The sequence below is a fragment of the Vidua chalybeata genome, chromosome 1 (genome assembly GCF_026979565.1).
Source record: "Vidua chalybeata isolate OUT-0048 chromosome 1, bVidCha1 merged haplotype, whole genome shotgun sequence".
NCBI classification, from domain to species: Eukaryota; Metazoa; Chordata; class Aves; order Passeriformes; family Viduidae; genus Vidua; species Vidua chalybeata.
In genome coordinates, this window is record NC_071530.1 from 137215429 (window position 1) to 137236634 (window position 21206).

At 35.7% G+C, this 21206-nt stretch overlaps 1 protein-coding gene across 3 annotated transcripts in view; it reads right to left on the reverse strand.

The window, feature by feature from the left end:
* The window catches only part of CSMD3 (CUB and Sushi multiple domains 3), a 587056-nt gene that overhangs the window by 454936 nt on the left and 110914 nt on the right, over positions 1-21206 (reverse strand). For all 3 annotated transcript variants that reach the window (XM_053944919.1, XM_053944910.1, XM_053944900.1), the window contains exon 3: positions 19558-19670. In XM_053944919.1, coding sequence (XP_053800894.1) covers positions 19558-19670 — 113 coding nt within the window. The remainder of the gene's footprint in view (positions 1-19557; positions 19671-21206) is intronic.

Here is a 21206-nt window from a genome sequence, read left to right on the forward strand (position 1 = left end):
AATAATTTCATATGATATAGTAGCATTTAGGAGTTTTTTCCCCAGTTTGCAGGCTAAAGGCATTACTACAATGTTATATTCATAGCAAAAGTAGGAAAGAAAGTTACAGTGCACTGGGTAGAAGTGCTGGCAGTTGTTACCTTGCCTGTAGCACTTTGGCACTCTCAGGATAAAGTTAAGTCCTGAATAGTGATGAGCACTGATTCAATCCACATCACACTGCTATTGAACCACAGTCTCCACAAATATTCTGTGAGCTCCTGGACTGGTCTGCAGGAAGAGGCACAGAGGTACTAAGGTTGGTTTAGCAAATAATTTGCAAATAATATCTTATGATGATAAGATAGCTAATTAGACTGTGCTTTTTTTTTTTTTTTTACTTTTCAGTAAAATTATATAGAGCTCCTTTATGCAAAGAATAAAAAAAAACATCAGGAGAAAGTTGTACTGACAAAGAGTTCTTTAGTAAAGTGCTGGTAGAGTTCTGGGAATGAGAAAAACCTTCAAATTCATTACTGTTTTGCTGCTCCTTAATAGGCCAGGAACTTTACTGGAAACCACCACTAGGCTCCCCCTATTCACAAATCATACCAGTAAGGCTGTATGGGAAATAAGAACAAGTCTAATAACCCAGACCTTTTTTTTTCATTATGAATTTCTGAATCTTGCTTTGCCCTTGCTATGAGAAACCAGGGTATTTAAAGTGGTACTTTTGTTTTTGAATGAAGGAAAAATACATTAATATAAATATATAATAGTATAAAACTTGCATTTCAGTAATGTGAACCATACCATACCAATACCTATTGATTGTGGTTCTTTCATACAGGAAAGAACCATAATCAATAGATCATAATACTATGCAATATAATTAATTTATAAATGCAAATATTTAATTTTATTACTTTATTTTCACATTTTCTTACTATGATTTATTATGTTAATTTTCCTTTGTTAATATAATCCCCAATAGGACCATATTTTTAAATGTTTCTGTTTTAAGGAATTATATTTAAGTTGGGCAAGAAGATTTTTTACAATATAATTGTGGTTTTTACTGCACTACAAAAAATGTTTTCATGTAACAAAGAGTATTTTCTTTCTAATATTATCTAAATGTTTGAAATATATGAAGTGTTTAATTATTCTGTTTTAATACTACTCAGATAATAAAAATTAATGCTTTTCTGTCAGACATTTAACTACATATTCTTAAAATTATTAGAGTTCTTCACAACAAACTCAGAAGAACAGACACAAAAAATTGTGCAAAAAATAATGTTATTAATGCCAAATTTTTGAATGAGAAAAAAACTTTAGTCATTTTAAATAAAACTGAAAAAGAACCCAGTAGTATCTAACTGGGTTATGCAAGTTTGCTGAGAAAGTGAGCTCCTTCTAATAATCACCTGGAATAAAAGTGATTGAAATCCCTGATAAAAGAAATACCTATTTGTCCATACAAATGGAACAGCTGCAACCATCTAGACTGAGTCAACCACTACAGATTATCTATTAATTAACAGGTTCACAGAGTCTAGACCTTGAATAAGTGCCCATTTCAAATTTAGCTGAATTTGCAAGCAGGGTGGCAATTTAAATTTAGATCTTTTCTTTAAGAAGAGGTTTTCTAATCAATACAAAGAATTCCCAACCTGCTGACAGGTATCTTTTTCAGATTGCACAGCTATTAATCTACTGCATCTGGTTCTTCCATATGAGAAATTATTTTGACTTTTCCATATGTTACTGTAAGATTGAGCCTTATTAGGAAAATGAGTTACTCATCTAAGTTTTAAATTCCTCTTTTCTGTTTTAAAATATCAACAAATCAACTGAAGATTTTTTTTTCGTACAATTTGTAGACTTCCATTCCTATTATCTTTTCAACACACTTTCAGGTTCACGATAATCCAATTATCTTTCTTGAACTGCTCAGTTCTTCCATAAAGTCTCAGATCTATGACAATTCATTTTCTCACTAGCTGAGGCTCTTTGATAAGGCCAGATATGGATTGTTTCTTTTTGTCATATTTCAATCTTTCTGACAACCTCTTAAGTTTTCTCGTTCAGGATGTGAAACCATTCTCTTGCAAATTTGGTCTGTCTAATATTACAGTGGAATTTCTAATGATAGTACTATGAGTTACAGAGATTTTTTTCACTTAAAAAAGTCAGTGATCACATAACTCCTAGTAAATGACAGAGTGGTTGACCATTACTAAGGAAAAAAACAAACAAACAAGAAAGAAGAGAAAATAAAAAAGTTAATATTAAAAAATCTTTAATTTTAGGACTATTGTTAATACATACTACTATTGCGCTTTTTTCCTTTTACTTTTTAAATTGCTGCAGTGTACAAAACAAGTCACAGACAAATAAGTTCTGCTAATAATCTCTCAATGGTTTGTTGAAGTAGATGAACACTTCTAGAAAAGTTAAAAGAATGAGTCATCTATTTAAAGTGCTAATGTGCCACAGGGTAGCAATAATAGTGTTTAAACAGAAAAAGGCACAAGTCCTTATTGATAGTGATAACCACTTAACCACATTTAATTTTTTCAGAGCTGTTTGTTGGCCAGAAAAACTAGCCAAAAAGTATGCAAATAATTTGTTGCATTGAGTTTATGCAGGTTTAATTAATGGAATTTAATTAATTTACTTTCTAATGCTGGTCCAGGAGTAATGAACATTCCAAAGGTATTCTGTATTGGCAATGTAATTTAGACATTTAATCTAAGTTTATAAACTTATAGTAGAAATATACTCTCTCAGCCCTTTGTCTTGTCCATTTTATAGTCTGTGACACATTCAACTTGCAAACCTTTCAGGGGTAGGAATGTGTTTTACACAACTATCATAACATGTAAATTGATGACATTTTTAAAATATCCAAAATATAATTCACTTAAGTTCATTTCACCATTTAACAAAGTAGTAAAATTACATTTTGAAAAGAAAGGAAATTCACTATCAATATCAATGGTTAGTTTTGTTTGTGCTCAATATCAGACATTCACTGCCCTGCTCCTGCTGTCCACACTACTCCTGACAGAAGCCAGGATGTCATTGCACTTTTGGGCCACCTGGGCACATGCTGGCTCATGTTCAGATGGCTGTTGACCAACACCTCCAAATCCTTTTCCACCCAGTAGTTTTCTGGACATTCTGCCCCAAACTTCTAGTGGGGCAGGGGATTGTTTTAAGCCGAGGGTAGGACCCCAGTGTGGATCCTCATATAACCAGTGTCAGCCCATCAATCCAGGCTACCGAGATTCCTCTGTGGAGCCTTCTTACTATCAAGATCCTCATGGTGTTAGGTTCGTATTTTAGTTCTCAAAATTAAAAGACAATGCTTTCCAGAAAATCAATGGAAAAAATATTTCCTTTTCAGAGGATGATTTAAAGTCCCAAAAAAATTCTCTAAGATAAACTAAATTTAGTGTTGTAAACACTTTCATCATGCCATCTAAGCTATTTTGAAGGTAGAAGTCACCTTGTTATAAATGTTAAAATTATTGTCCTGTGGAATTTGACATGATGGTATTTCTGACTTGTCAATTCAGAAATATAAAGAATGAATAATATAGTAAAGATTAACAGAGCATGTCTGCTTATTTACAGATTTCAAGATATGTAGTAAAACTGCAGGATCTGTGCACTTGCAGCTATCACAGTTCAAAAAAAAAAAAAAAAAAAGAAAATATATATACACAAAGTAAAAATATCTTCAATAACCTGAGGCAGATTACATGCCAAGGCAGTGAACACAGCAATAGAACTTGATCAGCATCTATTGGGATGTGCATTTCCATGGGCTCAGGAGTCTCACTTCATTCCAGTCTAGATCCATCAGTGCCCTCCAGCCAGCCTTCAGATGTCTGCTGCACAGATTCCTTGGCCCTGTGATGTACTGGGCTTAGCTCTGTAAGGACTTTTAGCTCTGTGTTGGTAGTTTATCTCCAGCCTGGCCCTCACCCTGTTACCAGCCCCTGGCTCTGCTACCCATGTGGAGCCCCTGTGGGACTGTGTCCCCTTGAAGAGAGCACAGTATGTGTGAAACTAACCTAGTGACCCTTAGTTTCAGGTTCTTTGTCCAGCCTTTGCTTTTCTCTGACCACAAAATTACATTTAACTGGATCTATGTCAAACCAACTTCAAATTCTGTCTGTATTTGCAAGGAAATAAATCCTTCAGGAATGCACATTCAATGTTCATATTAAACTACAAAGTTAAAATTATTACTCTTGGTTACTTTCTATGGGTTGCTTAGTATAGACTCAAAATAATCCAGGTTGGAGAAATTTCAGGAGAGCTATAGTCCAACCTCCTGCTCAAAGCAGGGTCAACTAGAAAAATAGATCTCAAAGGGGAGATTCCACAACCACTCTAGACGATTTTGTTAAGTATGTCTGTCTTTCCATTCACTTCAATGAAGACCCTTCTCTCTAAGCTCTCTCTAATACTCCACAAGTATTTGAAGAATGCTGTGACACCTCCCGGTCGCCAGAAACTCTTCTCCAGGCTGAAGAAGCACATCTCCCTTCATCTGTCCTTGAAGGATGAGTGCTCCATGGTGACCCTTCCCTGACCTTTCTGCAATGTATCAGCATCTTTCTTGCACTGAGGATCCAAAAATGAATGCCATATTCCAGATTTAAAAGCTGTGGAAAAATTTGCTTTCCCTGTTTTACTGACTGCACTTGCATTGATGCAGCCCAGTATGCTATTAACTTCCAGTGCTTCCTGGACACACTGTTGAATCATGTAACAAATAGTTGAAGCTCATATTTATCCTGTTACAAGAAAAGAATTTTCTACTAATGTTTTTTCCAAAACAACCCAGTAACAGAAAAGATGATTTTAGGCCCAAATGAATGACATGAACAGGAGCTCCTGATATATTTTCTTTTAAAAAAGAGTATAGCATACTTATGAGGGTCTAAAGAAAGGAAAATATTCAAAGGAGTCTGACTGGAATCACAGAAAAGCTATTGGCGCTTTTTTTATCCTGAAGGTGATATTCTTGTAATATAAAAATCAGCACTAGATTTATCTTAAAATATTTACCAGAAAGACAAGGGTCTGTAGCACAAGCCTTGAAATAAAGCTTTTCATTTGTTTCAAAACTGTAATGGTAATGCCCTTTAACAAATCTACTGCTTTAACATGTGGATATATAAGAATATATACATTTGTTTTGTATACCAAACAAAGAGACTGAATTGTTGCCACAGAATAAAAAACAGGTGACTTTCAATTGATGCCCTATCTGTTACAACTATTTCCTTCATCTTGTTCCTAAAGTAAAATCAGTTGATAACCATCCTTAGAGTTCTGTGCAGTTTCTGTGGTAAATGAAATGAAATTAATTTAGTTATTCTCAAAGACAAAAAAGGGCCAGCAGATCAGATGAACTGTAATGAAATTCTAATTTTGATCAGGAACAGAGAAGCACATATTTAGGCCAGATCTGTAGACCATAACATTAAATACAGAGCAAATCCAAGAAAATTCTGTGAATAAGTTTCCTAGATTCAGACTTTCAAAGAAGCAGACTAATTCAGAAAGAGATTGAAAGCTACTCTTGCCTTCGTTGCATACAGGCAAAAATCCACTAGCAAATACCAGGTGAAATGATCACACAGGTTGGTTGAGGGTGGCAATATGGAAGAGGTTTTGACTTTAGTGCTCTGATGAGGACAGGATGAATTTAATTGAAATACTGCTGCGGCCTTTCAGCACTGCCTCAAATTGCAAATCCCAGCTGCTCTAGGAGTCACTGCAATGCTCCTCTATGACCCAAAGGCAGGAACAGCAATAATGTCACAAGTACTTATGCTTTTTACTATATCACATGCACCTATGTGAAAATAGTGCAAAACTGATTAATATTTCTGGGGAATGGGGTGAAAGACATTAATACTCAAATATGTGCCATCATGACAACGAGGAGAAAAAATTATGTGTTGCAGAGTGGCCAGGTATGACTTACCTATACACCTACAAGTCATTTATGTTTACTTTATAGCCAGTAGTAAGGACAGAAAATGGCATAGTACTCTGGAATTGTTTACCTCTACCCTCTGTGGTACAGGATGTCTGCAATGACAATACAGGATATTGTAATGTGTATTGGAGACTTGGGTAGTAAATCCTGACCACCTAATGCCTTACACATGATAGGAGTTATAAACTAATGTACCAGTCTTTAAAAATGCCACTTACAAGATAGTGTGCTGGGATTAAAGGAGAGAGCTATAAAAACAATGCCATTAAAATTAAAGTTTAAAAAAAAACTCCTAAGAAAGGATACCAATGCCAGAAAACAGGGCAGTATCCTTTTTTCCTTCTTTTGCATTTTTGCTATAAGTAGTACTGGCAGTACTACTGGCAGTGAAGACTGATGCATATAATCATTTTCATGGACACTTCATAAAATTCTATCAAATAAATAAACTTGATTTAAGTTCTAAAATATAGAGCCAGAAGAAGACAAATAACTCCATCCCATAGAAGTGAGTAGTGAAACTATACTTTGAAATATCTCACATGGAAAAGCCAAACTTAAAACCAAAGGGATTCCAGATGAGAGATTGGAAAAAAGAGATACCAATCTCAAGGAAAATTGAAACAGTTCAGAAGGAAAAACAGTGTTAAGATTTTAAATTCTTAAGTTTCTCTTTTGTAATGATTTTCAATCTGTAACAAAATTTAATCTTTGGGACTTTATTTTTTTCATTTTTAATCTATCATGTCAAGTCTGCATAGTGATTAACTGGATTCAAGTGAATATAACAGACAGGCTGTGTAATCCTGTCATGAAAGACCCAAAACCAAACATGACAAACTTACTTCTTGGAACCTTTTCAACTCAAAACAATCTTGAGATTCCAAAATACTGTGATGCATTTTCTTCTAAGCACCAAGCATCAGTTTTGTGTGAATAAATCTGTCAGCAGGTTTTAAGCATTGAAACGCAGATAATTAGTGAGTCAATTTACAGCTCCAAGACTGTTACACCCTCCTATTGTCACTCGGCATTACACATATTGCATCAAGATGCAATATGATAAATGTTTTAAATTAAAGTAAATGTGCTGCTGTCAATGGAGCTGTTTTCTCACACCATCAGTTGTGTGTATCTCATTTATGACTTTGGTTGCTTGGGTTCCTACTGGTAGTTTTAAGCCATACACCAGGCTGGACCAGAGAAAAGGATAAGGGAATAATACAGATGCAACAAAATTTGTTTTCATCCATATTATTTCCCTAAGATTTCATCCATATTATTTCCCTGAGATTGCTCCCTACATAGCCTGGTGAGTACTGAGCAGAGAGGGAGAAAGAAAAACAACAATAGGAATCAGATGAAGTCTGTAGGACCTCAAAAGCAATAGTGACATTAGATAATCAAATTAAAATAATTTCCTTTTCACTGCTTTTTCAATTCCTTTTTCTGCTCTCTAGTTCTGACTTAATCTCACTAAGTTGATGGTAACCCCCCTGAAAAATTCTCTAGTAATGTAATTATTTGTCTTGGTCCATTGGTCAAAATTGAAATGTGTTGTCCGCCAATAATAATGTGAGGAACGCATGCTTTAAGAGTCTTCCTTTCACTTTGCAGTTATAACAAAACTTGTTTCATCAATGCTTAGGTTCTGTCTCCTTTTGCATTTTAATCTTTGAAGAATTTCTTCTTTTGCTTTCTTTTCCAATTAACTCCTTGGTTTTGCTCAATTTTTCCTGGTTTTATTAAATGTTATTTTATGCTGCACTTAAGAGGTATCCTATGAATAGTAAATAAATAAAGGTACTTAACTGATAAAGAAGAAGTGACTCAAACTGTGGGTTTAGATTAGATTTTATGAAAAAGACCATGGTGCTAATAATGCCAAGGTCACAGTCTTGATCCTGGTATGGGCCCTTCAGTTAAGAGTTGGACTCAATAGTCCTTGTGAGTCCTTTCCAACCCAGAGTAGTCTGTGATTCTGTGAAAAATTCTTTGCTGTGAGGGTGGTGGGAGCTGACCAGAGTAGTTGTGAATGCCACATCCTTGGAAGTATTTAATGTCAGGTTGTATGGAGCTCTGACAAATCTAGTCTAGTGGAAGGTGTCCCTGCCCATGCCTGGGGATTGGAACCAGATGAGGAATCTGTATTTAATGGCATCTCAATAATATGTGAAGCTGGAATGTATTTTAGGTGTGACAGTAGCAGAATTGTAGGTGGAAGAAGAAAGTTTTTCCAAATGAAGATGCCTCATGCTCAGAATAACAAATTCCTATTTCCTACAGTATGAGCACCTGTGACAAGTACAGAACTGAGCAATGCTACACTGTAATTAAAGATGACACAGCACGTTGTTATTTAACAAAAATATTTGCCTATAAACATCTTATTCTTGTCATCTGTCTACTTACTATTAACTAGTAATCTGGAAAGACAGGGTGCTGAGAATAATAAGCATTTAGCACAGACTTTTATTTCTACATCATCAGTTCAGACCCAGACTTCATGTTGAGAAGCCATCGTTTAGGAGCATTTTCTTACCCTGTGATTTCAAATCATTTCCCATAGGATGCATATTTCATCACAAAATCAGCTCTACAACTGGCACTAAGTGCATCAGTGTTGATTATATCTTTAGAGAGACTGGGAATTGAATGCTGCAACTAGCAATGGTATCTGGTCCTAAAAGAACTAAGAACACATTGCTTAGAAGCACACTGACAAAAGAGTAGAACAACATTAATGCTAAATTCAATTTTTAAAAAATCTTTTGTCATTCTAATATTTTTATTTATTCTTTAATCATGCAATAAATATATAAGGATGTCTCCTAGTTTTTTTATATGAAAGCAGTAGGATTGTTTTCTGATGTCAGGCTTCTTCATTTTCACAATACACACTTCAGATGCTATTTTATAGCAGGGAAACTGCAGAATGTAAAATTAAAAACAAAATAAAAGAAGGCATAAGAATTCTACACCAAAACTTCAGCTGATACTTTAATGGGTTTTCTTTTAATTATTCCATTGGTATTATTTTTCAGAAAATTCCTTTTTACACGTTACACTCTACATGTAATGTACTAATGGGTTTTAGTATGTAATCTTCTAGGATTAAAAAAAAAACCAAACTATCAAGACTTAATCACGAATTCATCAATTTATCCAAAATCAAGAATTTGCTATGATTTTTTCTTAGAATAAATATGTTTAAGAAAAATAGGTTAGCTTTGAAATTTTAAAAAGAATTTTTAAATTTTTGTGAATGTTTTGTGGTCTTTCCAAATACATCTATAGTATTTATTTATCTAAATAATTTTTAGCTGTAACATACCACTGGTGGTCCATGAAACATTAGTGGCCTATTGTCACTTGGCAAAGGAATGACTCTTCATGATATTCAGGGGTTCAAAGGAGAATGACTCTTCTGGAGAGAAGATTACTCTTTACTTTTATTTAATTATTTCATATATATAAAAATATAATTTAATTATAAAGAACGTTCAATCATTTAAACTTTTTTTTTTTCAAATTTTAAGGCATTTGATTGACCACCTAGTTCATGGTATTATTATCCACCCATATCAAAGCTCTCTAAATTTGCACTGAGTTTGCTTGGATGGCCTCATAGGCTATTGAGAATTTCTCTGCTTAGAGCTGATCAAAAAGTAAATATCTTTCAAAATACACTTCTAACAAATTTTATTTTATTTTATTAGGCAGAGAATTCCATTGCTGAGTAAGCAATTGCTTTTCTCTTCATGTTAAAATAAAACTGTTGTCATAATCACCATTAAATGATTCTACTTGTATTGTTCAGGATGATGTTAGTGACTGTCATAACTGAATGCTTAAATTTCACCAGTTCCAAGAATTTTACATGCCACATAATTTGTGCTCAACAGTATGACTATCTTTTATAGATCTAAGTATCCAAATATGAAATATAAATTTAACTCATGTGAAAAACTTGCAAATTTGAAAATCTGTTAGGATGACAAAATGAGTCTTTTAGGTTACAGTTCTGTATTATTCTGTATTATGTTCTTTTCATAAATAAATTTCTCCATCTGCAGAGCTCTTGTTTTTTGAAGAGTTTTTAAAATTGTGTGCTGGCATACTGAACCTGCTCTTGCAGATCTCTGTATTTTGATATTATTGCTACAGAAGTTCTGTCAAAGCTATCACAAATCAAAGCCAAAATGCTATCAAAAACCAAATTCAGATTGAAGAATTAAGCCATGTAGTTCTAAGTGGTAAGTGGTACTTAGCAGCAGTTTCATTTTTATTAATTGTATGGATATTTCAAAGTCTGCTGAATTACTATTTCAAAATTTCATTGAGCTGTAACTTAAAACTTGAAGGAAGCACCTGCTTATAAACATGAAGCTGCATTTAATTAGGTACTTTAATGAGCAGAACATACTGGTTCCTGCAGAATACTGTTTCAGCTATATTGGATTATAGTTATCACTGCATGTCTAGACATGGGATCAAAATGTGAATCTTAAATTAGATTGCCTTAAGATCTGCTTTTGTCAGGGTACTGTACTTATCTTAACAGTCCAGTAGCTGCAGAATATAACGTCACCAAGAAAACCTTGGACTCTCTTGGGAAATTTCTTTCAAGACTTGCAGTATATACTCAATTATTATTTAAATGAAAAATTATATTGAAAATATAAGAAAAAAACTGCTAAAGTAAGGCTGGCATATAATTAAGACTTCAAATTAATCACTGTCTTAGTTAAGCTTCAATATGAGGCATGTATCAAAATGATAAATTGCAGTACCATAAGTTGACAAATATGGCTTATTTAACAACATTATTCTGAAAGAAATTAAACAGAACATTGAAATAGCAAGTGGATTTTTACCAGACTAAGGGAGAGACATCTTTTTTTGTCTCAGTAATTAAGTTTTTCTCAAGGCAGAAGAAATGATATGTTATTCATTGGTTTTTAACTTTCAAAGAATTACTTTTTTTGCAAAAGTTAAAACAAATAAATGTATTTTCATTCATTTTGTCTGGAACAATATAATGCATGTTCTGTGGCTCTCTAATCAATCAAAATTTTTTTTTAGATTTATCAAAGAAAATTTAACACTCAACAACCACTAAAGTCTAACTGCTAATTATGGTAGAATAAAACACTAGATCTATAATCAGTCACATGTGCATGACCTTTTTTCCTAACAATTATATATTATTTTTCAAACAAAAGAACAGGGAAGAGAATGACAAATTTATTTAGATGAATTTTTGACATATTCTCCCAAAAATAGAATGACAAATATTTGGCAGCAGAAACAGTCTTTAACTGTACTTTTTGAGTACTGGTAATAAAGTGACACAGCCATCTATAATGAGCTTTTGAGAGTTTCTAGTGGTCAGATATTCCCTGCTGCATGGCACAGTTCCCTGCCTGCAAGACAGACCTCTAGTTTTGGACTGAGTACTCCTTGCCTGGAGCACAGGCACATAATTTTACAGAGCAATTGCTCTTTTTTCAGCCTCACAACCACTACTTCATGCTATTCACTCATCTGAGTGGTAATAACAGGGGCAAGGGAAACCTTAAGCTGATCTAAGGTTGATATGGGATTCTGAGGGGAAGAATGGATGCATGTGATCCCTTAAGGTGTTGGTATCCCTTTCAGTCCTGATTAGGAGAAAAGCTTTGGCTGCAAATGCATTCAGCAGAACAATGCCTAGTTGAACAGTTGTCTTCACAGGTTTGGACTTCATAATCATAGTACCTCATCTGAAGACAAAGTAGGACTGCTGGGAAGAAATGAAACTGCCTGATCAACACAAATAAGATTATAATCATATGCAGACATCTTTAACTCAGAAGGAGGGCCTTTAAAAACATTCTTTTCAGGGGACAAAGACCTAACTACAGAGTAAAAGAAATCTGAGCCCAGGTTTAGAAGGAAGGCTGAGAAGTACTAAAATTGGGACACAAGACTTTAAGATATCATATTTGGATTTATTTGGGGAATTGTTAGGCAGAATCTCCTGGGAAGCAATTATGGGGAGGAAGTGCAGTCAGAGAGATGGCTGATTTTTTTAAATGACAACCCAACTATTTTAAGGGGAAGTGAACTTTGGCAAATGACTCATGAGGCTAACAAGGGAACTTCTTAATCAACTGAAATGCAAAGAAGTACAGAAAAATAAAAAAAGAAAAAAAGGGTGGATAGAAAGAAAGGTATATAGAAATGGCACTTAGGAACAAAACCAAGGTCAAAGTCCAAGGGAGCATTAACACTAGGGAGGAGTTTCATAGATTTTACAAAGGGACTCGACAAGTATGCTAGTGGCAAAAAAAGGACAGGGAAGATTGCAGATTCACCAGATGGCAAAGACAATAATATTCAGTTTGAAAAAGGCCAAAGAACTCCATGCCTTGTGTGCATCGTTCTTCATAAGGAGTAACCTGTTCATGTATCAGTCCAATTGGGAAGGAGAGAGGTAATTGGTTCTGGGTTTACCTTGAAAAGCTGGATATATTCAATTCACAGATTCACCCAAGGGTACCAGAAGAGCTGTCCCACCCTGACTGAAACAAACTGTCTACATTCCGTGGAAAATTACAGCAGTCAGCAGTAGTCCTTCATGATTAGTGATACACTTGTCCTAATGAAAGCAAGCGGGATTACTACAGGCACTATAAACAAATAATCCTTCCCTCAATTCCTGGAAGTAGCCTTAAGAGCATATTTTTGTAATCCATTTTCCATCACCTAAAGAATTACTCTAATTGGGAGTAGTTAGCACAGACTTACCAAGGGCAAACTATGCTTGGTGAACCCATTTAATCATCTGAAGGGATGTAGTAAGTAGCCACTGCTTTCAGCAGCAACTGGCCACTGCTTTCACAGCTCTGAAATATGGTCATTTCCTTGCTTGGCCAAAGGAGCTCAGACCTGGGGCAGCTTGTGGCCTTGGGATGTAACTCAAGCCAATGGACTTTCTTGCTGCTTTCCCATTTGTGGATTTTACCAGTTTCACTGCTAAGTACCCCAGGAAACACACAGACACTCACAAGATACTGACAGGATGGGCTACAGACTGCCACAGGCAAGACACTGCTTTGACAGCACCAGCTGAACATGAGCCCCAGTGGCCAAACCCTCTCTTTGGCAGACACAGGAGGCCAGTCATGCAGGCACACACACAGAATTGCCTGACTGCATGGGCACATGTACATTCACGGGTCCCATAAGTACCAGCATAATCCCTCTGCCTGCCTGGCAACCCCACCCAGATTCCAGGCTCTCTTACTGGCCCCAGGAGTCCCCTCATCACTGGCTGGTCCAGCTTGATGCTTACTAGTAAACATGCAGTACTGGCATACTTGTCCAGCATGGACTCCCCATCCTCCTGATACCTCACCCTAGATCCAGAACCTCCTTCCTGCTGGTTAGTCCAGATGGAAATGTGCAGGTGAGTGACCCTTGCACACCCAGTGTGGAGAAGCTGAAGATAGTTGTCATCACACTGCCTCAGCACCTCTCACACGGCTTCCTCCAAGCACTGGCACGGAGCCCCTCCCTTGCTTCATTCATGCAGGTTCCTCCTGATAGCTGTTTTTTGGGACACACACGATTCTCACCCCAGTGAGTGGCAGCTGATCCCCACCCACTCCAGTAGCTGGCACGGAGACCCCAGTCTCTCCAGCAGCTGGTACCAGGCCAGGGTTACCTACATCCCCAGCCTGGCCCCAGTAGCTGGCACTCAGCCCTTTTAACCCTCACACATGCATGACAGAGACAGACTGCTCTGAAAGTTAAGAAAAAAATTAATGGGAAGATAGGACAGCTTATGATGATCAGGTGCAGGCCTCAGCCACAAAAATGTACTGATCAGAGCCCTTTTTCACACAGCTGTAACAAAATGATGAAAATGCAGAAGAATGACAGAAAAGAATTCATTATTTTGAAAATTAGTTTATGTTACTGCTTCAAAAGCCCATATTAAAGAAAAAGAGTACTCTGAAGTCTGAGATTTTATTGCAGCACTTAAGAACCTCCATAAGAACTCAGACGCTAATAATAAAGGCTCTATAATTTAGCAGATAAAAGCAGAACAAAAGCCAGTAGCTAGAAGTTCAAAAATCAGAATTAAAAAGTCTTACTTCTAAGTGAGGCAGAGTGATCAGTAAGATCAAAGAAAGTTTTCTTAAAGCTTGACGTCTTCAGGAGCTAACTTTGTTTCCAGAGTGGAAATCAGTGGTTGTGGTATCAGGAAAATAGTGTGAAATGCTATAAAAATTAACCAGATTAAGTCCACAGAGCTATTTTTTTCTCTACTTCCTCTGGACTTATACAAGAATGATGGTACCAGTACAGCATATAGGTAAAATATTCCCTTCCCTTCCCTTCCCTTCCCTTCCCTTCCCTTCCCTTCCCTTCCCTTCCCTTCCCTTCCCTTCCCTTCCCTTCCCTTCCCTTCCCTTCCCTTCCCTTCCTTCCCTTCCCTTCCCTTCCCTTCCCTTCCCTTCCCTTCCCTTCCCTTCCCTTCCCTTCCCTTCCCTTCCCTTCCCTTCCCTTCCCTTCCCTTCCCTTCCCTTCCCTCCCCTCCCCTCCCCTCCCCTCCCCTCCCCTCCCCTCCCCTCCCCTCCCCTCCCCTCCCCTCCCCTCCCTCCCCTCCCCTCCCCTTCCCCTTCCCCTTCCCCTTCCCCTTCCCCTTCCCCTTCCCCTTCCCCTTCCCCTTCCCCTTCCCCTTCCCCTTTACCCTTCCCCTTTACCCTTCCCCTTTCCTTTCCTGGAACTTCCCTTCCCCTGCCCTCCCCTCCTCTCCTCTCCTCTCCTCTCTTCAATTTAATTCAATTTTTATTAAGGGGCAGTTGAAGCAAAGCAATGACAGAGACCAGCCACACCCACAGCAGTTATGGCAAAATGTGAACAGCAACAAGAAAGAGCCTAGAGTAACCATCAGGTATCATCTTGGTGGCAAACTTACAGCTTGAATTTGGTGTCTTTTACAACTCCAACCTGGCAAACAATTTTTCAGTGGATTTCTTGCAGAGAGCACTCCAAACAATAATTCATTAGTACTCCTTTAAATTTTATATTAAGCTAGCAGTGATATTATTAGCTTTATACAGCTAGGATGTAATGAATCTTACCTGAATCCAAGATTTAGATTATATGTAGCCACATTTCTGAATTCTGATATGCAGGAGAGCTAAAAATTGTTTATCTTATTTGTTCACATTCTCTAGCTTTATACCAACAGACAAAATTATTTTTAGCATCCACATCCTAGCATATTTAAGTCCTACTAGTATTTCTTATCTACTTGCTTCAATAATGCTATACTTCAGCTACCAGTTTTTCTTAATATTGCTGAAATAAATGCATGATAAGTCCACAGAAATCACTGGATGGAAATCCTATTCTGTTAATAAACACCATCTGCTCCCTTATTTGCTTCCCCACCTCCCATTATTAATAAAGCTGTGATCATTCTTAAAATTTTTAACATTGCTCTCAGATCCCTCTTAAAAACATTTCATCAGAATTTCTGAACTCCATAGCAGCACTCCTGTACAAATATTAAGACCATTTCATTACTTATACAGTGTCTAATAATTCAGTTTTATACCTCAGCTTTAAAATTATGTGCAGCAGTACAAACCAGATAAAGTATATTTCATACCACTATTATAAATATTTACAATTCACTCCTGAGCATTCAGAGTTTTCACTATAAGGAAAATTCTATATATTAAATTTTTCTATTCATTGCCATGGCCAATAGGATAACACAAAAATGTCCATCATATTTAAGTTGAATAAAGACTGCCATAAATTCTAGCAATCCATTTCTTAATGAAGTCAATGATTTTAGCAATGTCAGCTACCTGTTTAAGAGCTGTGAAATACCACAGTGAGAACAGAAGGAAGCACTGTTCAACGCAGGACTAGGTCCACTGAATCCCCTTTGCTGTGTAGCCAAGTTGCTACGCTGCTTTCTTTCTCAGCAGCTGTATTTCCCCTCCCGAACTCTCCGTGAATAAAGCTGCTTATGTATCTTAGGACAACAGGAAATGGAAAAGTGCATCAAACTCTTCTATTCCAAAACCAAATTATCCCACAAGAAATAAAATAAAGGGCACAGCTACACTGTATTTAGCTTAAATTATCAAATAGGAGATTAAGTATAGCATTCCTTCTCCAGATATTAATACCTATACATGTTGTAGAGAGCTTGAAAGTTACTAAAAAACCTCCCCAGAAACCTCTCCAGAAAAAAATAGAAAAACAGGCACAGAATCAGCAGACTCAGAACTTCCGATTTCTCACTCCAACCAGCAATGCTGTGTTACTAGACAGTGATAAAATTAGTTCCAGGGTATTTTTAAAATCCATCCTTAATTTTTAGTGTGCCTCACCATTTACTGTTGTCACTGTAAATAAAGTCTATTACGTTTGAGTAATCTGTTCCAGTTTTTTCTCATGAAGTAATTTTTCTTCAGCGATATCGTGCTGTATGGAGAGGTATGTTTATCAGATTTGTTCTTTTCTGAATAATAAAGAAGCTGAACATGAAGAAGTTTGTGTGCAATGGTACCAAAGATAACTCAAATATGCCACTTGACATAAAGGAAAGAAAAAGGGGGTAAGAAGAAGAGAAAGAAGGAGAGAAGAATGGAGGGACACAGATTGCAGTCTGAGGCATATGATATTGATGTTTAGCAGGCCAGAGTTGATATTTTGTGGTCTATAGAGCACTTGGTTTGACTGAATGCAATTGGAGTGGCTTACATATGGTGGCCAAGAATAATCTTTCTATTAATGATATAATTTTATATCTTTTCATAAACCTTTTTATTCTCAGGAGATCACAAAACAAATATGTTCCTATATGTTATGATCAAGAAAGTCCACCATAGATTCATATTTCCCACAGATTCTGTCAGTTACTCTAGAGTTTCTTGTCAACTTTCAGCTCAACTGCAAATTTCTCAAGAGGATGAGAAGTCACTAAAATAGATGTTTAGAGGCTTTGTTTATTTTATGTTTTTCTCTAAATAGTGAACAGTAATGGATTCCATGTAACCATCTACCTATGTAATCTATTTCAAAGCATCTCAAAAGTGTTTTAAATTATCTCTGATTATGAAAGGTATGTTCCTTCTTTTTCAAATTGCAACTGGATCTAATCCATTCAGATGTATGTCACTACTTCTCATCCTATCCTCTCATGCTACCTCTATCATTTTGCTTTATTGCAATGACAGGCTGCTAATCATTTCTATCTTAAATTTCAAATTACATATCCATAATGAAGCTTTAAATTATGAGGCCTGATATTTAAGGGTACTAAGTATGCAGACGTTTCATCAAGAAGCTAAAAAGGAGCTACTGGGCAATCAAAATTATTGAAAACTGGATACTAGGCAGAACCAGATCTTACAATGTTGATTGCAGGGTTATACATGTTCACAAAGAGTACAAGAACAGAAATGGAAATTGTCCTGATGTGATTATCATTTAAATACATCTATTCCCTCACATCAAGGAAAGAGGCATTAAATGAATGTAATGTAATGTAATGAGTTTTCATTTCTTTGCTATCTAGTATAAAGAGGATAGCTTCATATGAAGTCAGAAAAAAACAAGTATTCCAAGAAAAATTTGCTGACTGAATGAAGTTACCTTGATTCAGGTCTTAAAACTGTAGGTCTGGCTGTAGTAAGGGAGACTCTAGTGAACTAAAACTCTGGTATCCAGCCTAACTGTTTTGAAAATTCCTAATTTCACAGAATAAAACATCAGTTTCAAAAAAGGTGAACATCAAGTTCAAGGCAATAAGTTTATGTTTTGTTCTAAAATGCTGATTTCTGTGGTTGTAGGTAAAATTTCCCCAGACTTCATACTGACCTAGGAGCTCGAGTTCTATTAATCAGCATGCTATTTTCACCTAGAAAGGAACTATGTGAGGGGTCAGTCATATGTGCAAGCTGAAGTCTATAGCTGATCTTCCAATTTAGTCTTTATTCTCTATCATAGCTGAGATGCATAGTATGTTGTATGTTAGCATTCGCAGTGCAAAATCTTTCAGTAAATTGTTTATAAGGACAGATGATACCATAGATAATGAATTCAATTAATGCATGAGAAGCATATAATTTGCATAATTAAAAATTCATAGGAATTTCATAGTGCATTTTAATATAACAGTTTTAATTATGCTGCCGATGAACGGAGTTACCAAATGCTTGAAAAATTAACAGACTGCAGAGTAGCTATAATCTAGACAAAACCACTTACATATAGCCTGAATTTCTCTTTTATGTGCAACACCCCCTCCAAAAATATAGTGTTTAATCATTTCAGCTATTTTGCCTAATAACTCAAGGAACAAGAGGGACCTGAAAGTTATTTTATGTTTTTCATTTCATATCTTGGTATATATGAGGGAATTTCTATATGAAATAGAATTCTAATGCATCATACCTGAAGGTAAATGATATCAACAGCTGAAGACATTTTACTACAGAGTGATTCTGGACTGTATTTTTACAGCAGCCCTCATTGCATTACCAATTTTTGGATAGTTTTCTAGCTATCAAAGTGTTACTCAGCAAGTTACTTTCTCAGAGATTAGTTTCTGTTGCAGATGGGACCAAGTAGGGTACAACAATGGCCTCAGAACTGCTCCAGGCAGTTTACTATAGCTCCAGCTTTGCAGACAGAGACACTTCATGGGAATAGAAAAATCAAGTGTCTTTACACCAAGTGTCCTTAAAAAAAAGTGGGGGGGGGGGGGGAGGGCAAGGAATCCAAAAATTAAAAACCCCAAACACTTTAGCAAAGAAAAAAAGACAACAGTTTCTGTTTATATTTTATAAAAACTTGTTAGAGTTCCTAGTCCCTGATACCAAGAAGTGGGTTTAAAAAATGAATGCATGATATAAACCAAGTCTTCAAACACTACTATACTGAATTTGATCATAAACAAGATCCTTCCTGGAATGTATATATACAATACTATGAACTTCTGGACTTCAGGAATACATGTTCCAGCTCATTAACTTTGGTGTCTCTGTGAAAACTAAAGACAATTGTGAAAACTGCAACAGAGAAATAGCTTTATGTAAATTCAGAGACCTGAGTCAGCATTTTTCCTGTGCAAGCATATGAGAAGGCTTCCATCCATAAAATTTGCAGATGCCACTATCTAGTGAAATTCAAGACTAACTAGTAATTGACATCAATTTGAATAAGCATGTGTCAGAAGGACCAGAACAATAACAATTGCTCAATAATAATTCAGTTTTTCAGAATTAAAATAATTTGTTAGAGTTCATAAAGTAATTGTGTCTGGATGGGACTATAGATTGTAGAGTTCTAAATATTTTGCTTTGAGGTATGACTATGCATCTGTGAATGATTACATGAAAAGCAAATATAGTAACTTGGATAAGGTTATATATGTGTATTTTTCTATATTTCTGTGGGATGTTTAGTTTTTTTATGTATAGAGATCAGAGAGAAAAAATCAGAATATTTTGTAAAGAATATCTTACCTTCATAGTAAACTTTAAACCCGTGAGCACTAACTGCAAAGTCACTTGTCAAGCGAAGTGAAAATACAGATTTTGTACTTGTCACAGGTGGAGGAAGATGAAATCCTGTTAACCTAAGAAACAAAAAAGCACAATTCATGGTTACTTGTCTGGAAAATAAAACTGTGTGGGACAGATGGCTGTTCCCAATAGTATTTAATCATGGAAAGGACAACTGTCTTAAAAGTATGTAGCTTGCATTACTTGAAAAAATTATTTTATATAGTAAATGAGGAATTAATAGAAAATTTGACTGTCTTTGATGGAAACTATACTTAGTATAGATGATAGTAAAACGTAGAAACTGGACTTAAAAACAGTTCAGATTAGCAGTAGCTGAAAAAATAAAACAACCAAAGAAATCACAATACACCAGACAATTTAGACTCTTCGGGGTTATGTTAAAAAATGTATTGCACTATATGTCTTACACAGGTTTCTGCTCAAATTTGTAGTAGCTGATTTTTTCCACAGTAATATGATGAAAGAACAGGACCATAATTCACTTTAATGAGGGAATTTTGTATTATTTAAACTGTGCACTTTGGCCTCTGAGAAGAAATTTTTAATTTCAACTCGAAGAGCAGCGTCATTGTGAAATAATAAATCCATATAAAAAGCTCTCTTGAAAGGAATTACTGGGTCATTAAGGTTTGCAGTTTTGTCATTGGTATGTTTGGTTTTGTTTTGTTATATTAAAACCGCTGCATTTGAGACACAAATAAAGGAAAAATTTTTGTGTACTCACTACTGCTGATAAGCTCTGCTGATACTCATTTCTACATGCTCAATTGATGTACATATGACAAGTCTTAACTTCCTCAGTTTTAGGAGAATAACCTCCTCAGGATTCATATCAGACCAACAAAACCCATAATATTTAACAGTAAAAAATGTGTAAAGAACAAGTTGAAGAATTCAGCTGTGTACACACACCAGTGAAATCTAGACATACCTTTGGAACCCACTTAGCCATGTGTGGTGAATTGTGTAGCAGATGGGATGATATATTTTATTAATAATTGAGATTAAAATTATTTTCATGTGTTTTTTAGATAAGCCCTTATTTTACATTTTACTTTGAATTTAGATCAGCAGAAAAATGTAGGTCAAAAGGGACCTGTAAAGGTCACATAGTCCAACCTACTGTTCAACATAGGTTAAAAACAGAGTTAATCCAGGTTGCTCAATATTTACATTTTCCCTTTTAATTGTTAGAACAAATTCACGGTCATTTTTTGTTTGCTAGGGTTTTTTGTGTTTGGTTTAGTTTTTTTTTGTTTTGGTTTGCTTTTATTAATGCAGCTATATATATATGCAGCTACATAGGGTGGTCTTTAGCACACTTTAGGAAATATGTAAACTCTGATAATTTTGCTGGAAGAGATGGCATATTTTTGATTTTGCTTGATGTAGGAACAAACATCAATGACATTTACTGACTTTTTAATACATTTACTGCTGTTTATTCTGAAATTCAGTCTCAGTCTTCTGAAATTTCAACTTAACTGATAAGTTATGTCCTGCCATTATCAGCATTTCTAGTCTCATTCAGAGAAGGATATAGAGTGATGAGAAGCCCAGAATTCAAAAGGTCAGGAAATTATTTG